Below are 9,467 nucleotides of genomic sequence, written 5' to 3'. Positions count from 1 at the left end.
GGTTGGACTAAACAAAGATACATCTATGGGAGCTGCTAAACACTCGTGTGGAATAAAATGGATGATAATGGCTCGCATAGACCGAATCGGAATGGCCCTAGTCAGTCAGGGCTTTAATTTAACAGAAATCATGGCTGATTCACTTCCGGAAACAGACCAGGTCAGCAATTAAGGGGGTCTTTAAAAACCGTCCAAACCAGCCTTTATTTGTTTCTATGGTCTTCTATAAAAAATTTCAAAATCAAATTCATTCTTGGCAATCAAATTCTTTCTTCGAGTTTGAAGAAAAGTAGTCCTACAGGAGCGCAGCACTATACTATTATATTAATCAAGCCATAAGAAAGAAATAGAATATGGCACTTCCCGGTTTCGTCATCATCTACCCCATCGATGCTCCCCCATTATCTACCCTATCATCGCTCCCTGGGTTTGATGATTGGCAGAGAGTTCTGGACAAATAGACACACAAAACTAAAAAATACAATTTCAGTTGGCTTTCTGATGCTATTCACCACTCCAACACCCAAAGATCCCCCAATAGACCCTTTAATAAATCTATAATTGTAAGGTTAAGTAACTTCCTGTTCCTGTGATCTTACCATAAGCTTGGTTCTATTTATGTCTGCTGCAGCACCAGCCTGGTAAATGTGTATGTTCTTGAGTAGTTGTGCCCATACTGCTGCACTGCCATACTAAATAAAACGGACCCATTATTAATGTTAAGAGCTACACCCCTGTTTCCTCGACTGTGGTAATGCCAACCTTCACTCAGCCCCAGGCTCACCAGAAACAGCACCACGCTGACGCCGATGTAGGCGAACACAATGCACATCCAGATCTCGTAGGCCAGGGGGTCCAGGAAGGAGAAGACCCCCGGCTTGGACTTCTGGGGCTTCTTGATCATGATGGAGATGCCCAGGGACATGAAGGGCTTTGAGAAGTCGATCACCTCCTCGCGCACCAGAGTGATGGTCAGTGGGGCCACTGCTATCTCTGCCTTCTACGGAACCGGGGCAGAGAGGTAGAAACAGAGAGTGAGAGAGAGAGAGAGAGAGAGGCGTCCATCTGTCATATCGTCACTATGGATAGCTATCACACCAAGAAGCAATGGATCAAGATGGTGTGCCGGTCGAATACCAAACTGCAATCTCCTGTTTTTTTTAGATTATGAGGCTAATGGGAATCAACAGCAGAGGACGGAGATGTATATCAGATATTAGGAAGAGATGTTAAAGGAGTAAAAGGGAAGGAGGTTGGGCACCGGAATATGTTGAGGAGACATAAGCAGACAAGGTGGTTGGAGGGAGAGAGAGAGAGAGAGAGAGAGAGAGAGAGAGAGAGAGAGAGGAAGCGTGGATGAGGGAGAGAGGGAGAGAGGGAGAGAGAGGGATAGAGGGAGAGAGGGTGAGAGGAAGAGAGAGAGAGAGAGAGAGATCGAGAGAGAGAGAGAGAGAGAGAGAGAGAGAGACAGAGACAGAGATAGACAAAGAGAGAGAGAGAGAGAGAGAGAGAGAGAGAGAGAGAGACAGAGACAGAGATAGACAAAGAGAGAGAGAGAGAGAGAGAGAGAGAGAGAGAGAGAGAGAGAGATAGACAAAGAGAGAGAGAGAGACAGAGACAGAGATAGACAAAGAGAGAGAGAGAGAGAGAGAGAGAGAGAGAGAGAGAGAGAGAGAGAGAGACAGAGAGAGAGACAGAGAGACAAAGAGAGACAGAGTGCTTTGAAGCAGATCGGAAGAGAGGGAGAGTGCAGAGAACAGAAAGTATATTTAGGAAGCATTGTGCTTATTACGTGATGAGGGGGAAAGTGAAATGGAGGGAGGGAGAGAAAGATGGGGTGAAAGGGGGATAAGAGGGAAATGGCAAATGACAGAGAGGTAATTCATAGGCATGAGTGGGATGTGGCTGGAATATAAAGCAGCCTAGCCTCTCAGACACCCGCATATGCATCTGTGCAGAGATACACACACACACACACACACACACACACCTATGCACACACACACACACACACACACACACACACACACACATACACACACACACACACACACACACACACACACACACACACACACACACACACACACACAGACAAACATTCACACAGACAAATGCACAGATACAATGCAAGCACACTCAAAATGCAGGCACACACATAGCACACATGCACAAACACACAGAAATAATGCTGGCAAGCGTGTGTGTTCACACATACACAACACACAGACATACACACACATACGAGCAGAAAGAAATGCACACACACACAAGCACACAAACAAACAAGCACACACAAAAAAACACACGCTCACACACACACACAAGCATACACACACACTCGCACGCAAACACGCATACCGGTTCCATGGATGAGTCAAGCACATCATTGTTTCAACAGTGTGAGACCTTGTCTGAGTAGCTGTACTCGTCTAAACAACATCTGCAGTCTCCACCCGAAAGGAAGCTACAGTAACTGCATATCAAGCAGTATGTCTGTGTTCCTTTGGCTTTGAGGAGCTGGAGAGCTGAAACACCAGGAGAATAAACAGCCGGGGAAACGGAGTGGCTGAGCAGAATGGTTTGTGGAATAAATACTGAGGACAGAGCAGAGGAGGACACAGGGACGTTCATCTAGTCTATAGCCATGTGCCCAGAGACACTGAGGCATGGGGATGGAATATTTAACATGCGGAGACACAACGTCTATATGCTAGGTAGGAATGGTTACCCAGAGGGGAAAGCATGGATGAAAATTTCAACCACGTCAGAACGCTGGCTGCTTCCAGTACGTCTTCTAAGACATAGCAAACAAAAACGGATTGAGGCTTTTGTGCTGAGACTTCTTCACAGCTTCAGTGGCAGCACTTCAGAAAGTCATCAAAGAATCCCGATTCCTTTTTGGAAATCCCTTTCGTCTTTTGTGTGTTGAGATGACTCCAGAAAACTTTCATCAGAAGTTCCTCCTCTCTCCTTTAGCGGATGCGTCGGGATCCCTCTGACTGAGGCGGGTCAAACCGTTCAGCCACTTCACAGCTTCTAAGACATATGGCTGTCAATGCTGCTTAGTGTCTGGGGGCTGGAACCACCACTTTGAACGGAGAGGGGATTTCTTCTCATCTGGGTCTTGGTTGCCAGAGTAGGGAAGCACTCAGACTGACCGGCAATCCAATATATAATTATTAGTATTTATCAATAAAGATAGGTTTCCCTATGTCACAGCCGGGGGGAAACTTCAACGCTCTTCCCTGATTATTACCCATGAGGAAATCACCGCCTACGGTCTTCTCCTCCAGTGGTACCTATCATCATTCAAACTGTTCTCTGTCTCTACCCTCCGTTCCCTCCATTACTCCCTCATTCATCTCCTTAAAGACCTTCTCCTGCTGTTCCTCCAAAATACCTGCCACTTCCATGACAGAAAGGTCCTAGGCATGAGGCCTTTGCATCCCCTTACACCCTCCATCCCTTTCTATTTATTCTACCAAATCCTCCTAACATCCTCATCTGTCTATAGGACCTGCTCGCTGAAAAACAGAGAAAACAAAAGAGGCCTGAGTTATTTTCTCATCCATGAGCCCTCCATTCCTCCCTCCTTCTACCTACACCTCCTCATCAACAGAGATGATATTCATAGGCATGAGTTCATCTCCATCCTTCACTGCTCCTTCAACCAAGACCTCCTCCCCCTTCTCTCATCCATCCAGCGCTGCTACTTCATCCTCTCAAGAGCTCGGGTCCTTACCCCGTAGACGAGCTCTCCCACCATCCCGTTCCAGATCTTGGTCTCAGGGTCCCGGGCACCGTACTTGCCGTCGGGGACGATGGAGATCTTGTACTTAATGCCGATGTGCTTGGCGATCTCCTGGGCCAGGTCCACGCAGTAGCCCTCAAACTGATCGTTGCCCTCGTACATCTCCCAGTTCTTCTTCAGCATCACATAGGGCCCTTCCTACACCAGAGGAACACAACAAACCAAAAGGAGGACAGAAAGACACAACTGTTTGGAAGGACATTATGATGATTATATTCAGTCTTGAATCATACTTGGGGGGGGGGGGGGGGGTGGGGGGGGGGGGGTTGATGGCACATACAGAGGGAGACTGAAGGTGATTTGAAGGATGTCTTCTCTTGTTACTTTTTATAATAGTATGGGAGAAGTTAGGATTTGAAAAAGTATAATGAAAATGGAGAAAATATAAAGAAAAGTTAATTTATTGACTTAAATAGGTTAAATATTTAGTTTGTACAAGCAAACAGAACAGGGAAACAAACATACGTGTCAGAAGGTATTGTGGTACTAAAATGAAAAGCACTAGCCGAGAATTTCGGCTTATGAAAGGCAACACCAGTGTACTGAGGGAAACATTACACAGCAATCACACAGCAATGCACTCATTTTCCATTATGCATACATTTGATGTTTACATTTGCGTGTATAGTGCCACACAGTACATCTCAAAAATAAACCTCCGTGAACTGCAGTAGCCACAAGCGAAAGAGTAACGTATATAACCGGCATACACAGGAAGAAAAAACTGTTTGTGGCTGTAAAACAAAAAAGCCATCATCATGTCAGAGTGGGATCTCTCATGTATTGGCCTCCTGACTCGCAGTGCTCTTTTTAATACCTCTCTGCTTCTCCACCAGCCTCCGGCGGGATACGCACGACACTATACGCAACGCTTGAAAACGAACATTAACCGAGGGAAAAAAGGAAAAAGAGGATGAAAAATTACAGAGAGGGCTGCTTTGGTACCGTATCATAAGAGCAACAGCAGTTCAGGGAGGGGGAGGAAGGCAAACGGATGGTTTATAGGTGTCTTGGGTCGGGTTTTGTAAGCAAACTGAGGGAACTGCATTTACATACGGATACTTGTGTTTTCGCATGTCTTACATACAGGGACACACACACGCCATCGCTACATTAAAGGCTGTGAATTCCTTTTATGTAGCGTAGGTGTGTCAAACACAGTCCATCACAATCTGAGGCAACCCAAGAGTACATGCACATACGCATACACACACACAGAATGAGAGTGTGAAGCGTGTACGTATCATCGGGGGGGTGAGTTATTATAACCAGCCTGGGGCTCCCAACTCTGTAATCCAACTGTAACCAAGGTGATTAAAACACCATCAAAACCTTCTTAATCAAAGACAATTCTCATAATTAATCAGGCGGTCTGTGAAGATCAGTAACATCTTGCCATAATAGAGCCCAGATATGGAGGGATGGGAGTTGAATGTAAATTTGCCACCAAATCTCCGTAGAGAATTGATGTCTATTGAAAATTGGAACAATGGGATGATCCAAAAAATGATAGTTCAAAAATAAGTACAATTGTTGTTTGCATACATAACAGCGAATGCAACACTCTTTTAAAAAGTTGACATATATTGAGGGCAAAAATACATCTTCAAAACTATGGAGGAACATTTGTGTCTTTATGTCAAGTGCAAAACCTTTTGCATAGCACAAATTGAAAATAATTCTTCTGAAAGCAAAAACGGGTTTTCAAAAAACAGTCCAACAGGTCTCCTGCCTCTCGCGGCTTACCCAGTCGCCTGTCTGGAAACGTGTGGCAAGGGCTAAACATTTTGCATTTCAAACAAACTCTTGGACCAACAACAAGTCTGAAAAGTTTAAAGAGGCCAAACAAATGTTACTTAATCAAGATCCAAACGATATGTATTCCAATTAAAAATAATTTTATTTCAAACAAATACAGAGAATAGCTTTTGTTTCTTCATTTGGATGCATTTAACCTAAATTGGTTAGGTTGTCTAAGGGTTTGATCTCTGTGACATTTTCGGCGCGCTTGCGAAGTGAAGGTTTTTGGTTGTGAAGTAAAACATTTTGCTGCAAATAGTTCTCCTTCTGGAAACGCAATGCCAAAAAGGCTCTAATATCGCAATGTAATCAAACGACTGTGAACAGTAGCTTTATGAAAAAAGGTTAAATTTGGTACTGGTATCTGAGATAACTTGACAGGCCTCTTACCTTGGTATCCACATGTGTACAATAAAAATGTTAAACTTTTGGTTGTAAGCAATTTGCAACCAAAATGTTTTACTTTGCAACCAAAAATATCCGCAAATGCAAGCGCTTAGAAAATGTCACAAGATCAAACCACCTAACGAAATGCATCCAATATATATACAGTGGGGCAAAAAAGTATTTAGTCAGCCACCAATTGTGCAAGTTCTCCCACTTAAAAAGATAAGAGAGGCCTGTAATTTTCATCATAGGTATACCTCAGCTATGAGAGACAAAATGAAAAAAAAAAATCTAGAAAATCACATTGTCTGATTTTTAAAGAATTTATTTGCAAATTATGGGGGAAAATAAGTATTTGGTCAATAACAAAAGGTCATCTCAATACTTTGTTACATGCCCTTTGTTGGAAATGACAGAGGTCAAACGTTTTCTGTAAGTCTTTACAAGGTTTTCACACACTGCTGCTGGTATTTTGGCCCATTCCTCCATGCAGATCTCCTCTAGAGCAGTGATGTTTTTGGGCCTTCGCTGGGCAACACGGACTTTCAACTCCCTCCAAAGATTTTCTATGGGGTTGAGATCTAGAGACTGGCTAGGCCACTCCAGGACCTTGAAATGCTTCTTACGAAGCCACTCCTTCGTTGCCCGGGCGGTGTGTTTGGGGTCATTGTCATGCTGAAAGACCCAGCCACGTTTCATCTTCAGTGCCCTTGCTGATGGAAGGAGGTTTTCACTCAAAATCTCACGATACATGGCCCCATTCATTCTTTCCATCACACGGATCAGACGTCCTGGTCCCTTGGCAGATAAACAGCCCCAAAGCATGTTGTTTCCACCCCCATGCTTCACTGTAGGTATGGTGTTCTTTGGATGCAACTCAGCATTCTTTCTCCTCCAAACACGACAAGTTGAGTTTTTACCAAAAAGTTCTATTTTGGTTTAATCTGACCATATGACATTCTCCCAATCCTGTTCTGAATCATCCAAATGCTCTATAGCAAACTTCAAACGGGCCCGGACATGCACTGGCTTTAGCAGGGGGACACGTCTGCCACTGCAGGATTTGAGTCCCTGGCGGCGTAGTGTGTTAGTGATGGTAGCCTTTGTTACTTTGGTCCCAGCTCTCTGGAGGTCATTCACTAGGTCCCCCCGTGTGGTTCTGGTATTTTTGTTCACCGTTCTTGTGATCATATTGACCCCACAGGGTGAGATCTTGCGTGGAGCCCCAGATCGAGGGAGATTATCAGTGGTCTTGTATGTATTCCATTTCCTAATACTTGCTCCCACAGTTGATTTCTTCACACCAAGCTGCTTACCTATTGCAGATTCAGACTTCCCAGCCTGGTGCAGGTCTACAATTGTGTTTCTGGTGTCCTTTGACAGCTCTTTGGTCTTGGCCATAGTGGAGTTTGGAGTGTGACTGTTTGAGGTTGTGGACAGGTGTCTTTTATACTGATAAGGAGTTCAAACAGGTGCCATTAATACAGGTACCGAGTGGAGGACAGAGGATCCTCTTAAAGGAGAAGTTACAGGTCTGTGACAGCCAGAAATCTTGCTGGTTTGTAGGTAACCAAATACTTATTTTCCACCATAATTTGCAAATAAATTCTTAAAAAATCAGACAATGTGATTTTCTGGATTTCTTTTTTTCATTTTGTCTCTCATAGCAGAGGTTTACCTATGATGAAAATTACAGGCCTCTCTCGTCTTTTTAAGTGGGAGAACTTGCACAATTGGTGGCTGACTAAATACTTTTTTGCCCCACTGTATATGTATATATTTTATTTTCCAAAACTTTGAAAGCTACGTGTTTGGTATATAAATATTTTTGATTGGCATACATATTGTTTGGATCTCGCTTGTGTAATTTTAGATTGCCAAATATCTCTTTCAACGTTTGGTGGTCTCAGAATCATCATTCCTGCTTGTTATGGAAAGCGTTTTGTTTTTTGACTAAAATAAACAAATTTCACCCTCATTGGAAAACCATTTTAGCTTCATTCCCCCTTTTGGTCATGCTGTCTAATGGTTTGTTCTTGGCACCATTTCGTTTGAGTTTGGGCCAAGAACAACCATTAGACAGCATGACCAAAAGGGGGAATGAAGCTAAAATGGTTTTGTGTTCAAATGCATTTATTTTGCCCTCAGAACTTTTAAAGCAATCATTTTTTATTGAAGTATTATACTTTTTGATTGCTATGCTTAACGTTTTTATCTCTAAAATAGAATATTTGATTGAAGAAAATAAATGGGTCTGTTAGAACCTTAAAAAACTGTTTTTGCCTTTCAGAATAATCATTTTTGTTTGCCATGCAAATGTTTGACAGCAAGACACATTTCTACCTCCATATGAAACTGGCAATATGACTTAATAACCATATAAACAATGACTTACATGACACTGAGCGATCACACCCCCAATAAAAAAATAAACATATTTTATTGGAGTATTTAAACAAATCACTTGTGTTTTGCCTGCCACACAACACAATTGACAACTAAGTCCGTAATTTATGCAAAAACAAGTAATCACATTTCAGAAGAGACAAATCAAGAGGCGAGTCGCGAGAGACAACAGCAAACACCCTCCTCATCCATTTCCTCATCTCCATGCATAAAGAAACAAGAAAAAAGTTGTCCACTTGTGTTTGCTGTTGTCAGAGTTTAGAAAAACACATTTGTCCCAAAATCTCATTATCACAGACTTAGCGGGCCCCGGGGCCCCGTCGCATTGAATCTACATGAATCACTGTGTTAATGAGGAGCCATAGAAAGAAGAGGGGAACTCTCTCTTTGGAGAGCAACAGAGGTGATCCCAGACCGCTCTATGGCGGCCAAGTGGACAACGACTGCATTACACCGTGTTTCACACCAGCAGAATGAAAGGTTCAGTCCTCAACCTAATTAGTACCTCAACGCTGTCTCGTGTTTTGATATGCTGTTTCCTTCGTTTTTCTCTATTATGAACGGAAATTATGGTTATTATAATTTCTTCCTAATTTGAACCAAGCATTAATAGCGTGATCCAATTATCTGAATTGGTTTCCACGTGGGTTTTAGTTAAAACTAAAGATTTATGTAGCTGCTTGTATCGCACAAAATGCAATCAAAACCAAACCTAAAGGGCGATTCCAAATATGAATTCAACTTCACACACTCCTTAAGCGGAGTACGATGTTTGTGAAAAGTGGAAAAAACACACAAATTCACACCAAATTATAATTGAATGAGAACGTTTTTTGGCCGGTAATGCCTGCTTTGTGGCAGGGCTGGGAGGGAAGTTTGAGAGCTTTGGGAATAGATTAAATAGTCATACTTGTGCTGCTTTTCATCTAAAATCTCCCATCTCCTGGGGCTCTGACGCATAATTTGTGTTAAAAAGATGAAGGCAGGCCTTGCTCGGCCGGTGTTCCCTACTGCAAAATTACCCCCCGCTTCATCTTATTAGAGGGCCAAGTGTTCTCAT

At 43.0% G+C, this 9,467-nt stretch overlaps 1 protein-coding gene across 1 annotated transcript in view; it reads right to left on the bottom strand.

Annotated features, from left to right (window-relative positions):
• Positions 1 to 9,467, bottom strand: part of gria4a (glutamate receptor, ionotropic, AMPA 4a) — a gene marked incomplete at its 3' end in the record, with an annotated part of 88,415 nt that overhangs the window by 24,926 nt on the left and 54,022 nt on the right. Inside the window, 2 exon segments of the mRNA XM_079731579.1 lie at positions 785 to 1,000; positions 3,746 to 3,952. Coding sequence (XP_079587705.1) covers positions 785 to 1,000; positions 3,746 to 3,952 — 423 coding nt within the window.

This window comes from Pollachius pollachius (genome assembly GCF_949987615.1).
Source record: "Pollachius pollachius genome assembly, chromosome: 3".
Taxonomy (NCBI): Eukaryota; Metazoa; Chordata; class Actinopteri; order Gadiformes; family Gadidae; genus Pollachius; species Pollachius pollachius.
This window is presented reverse-complemented; position numbering and strand designations above follow the sequence as displayed.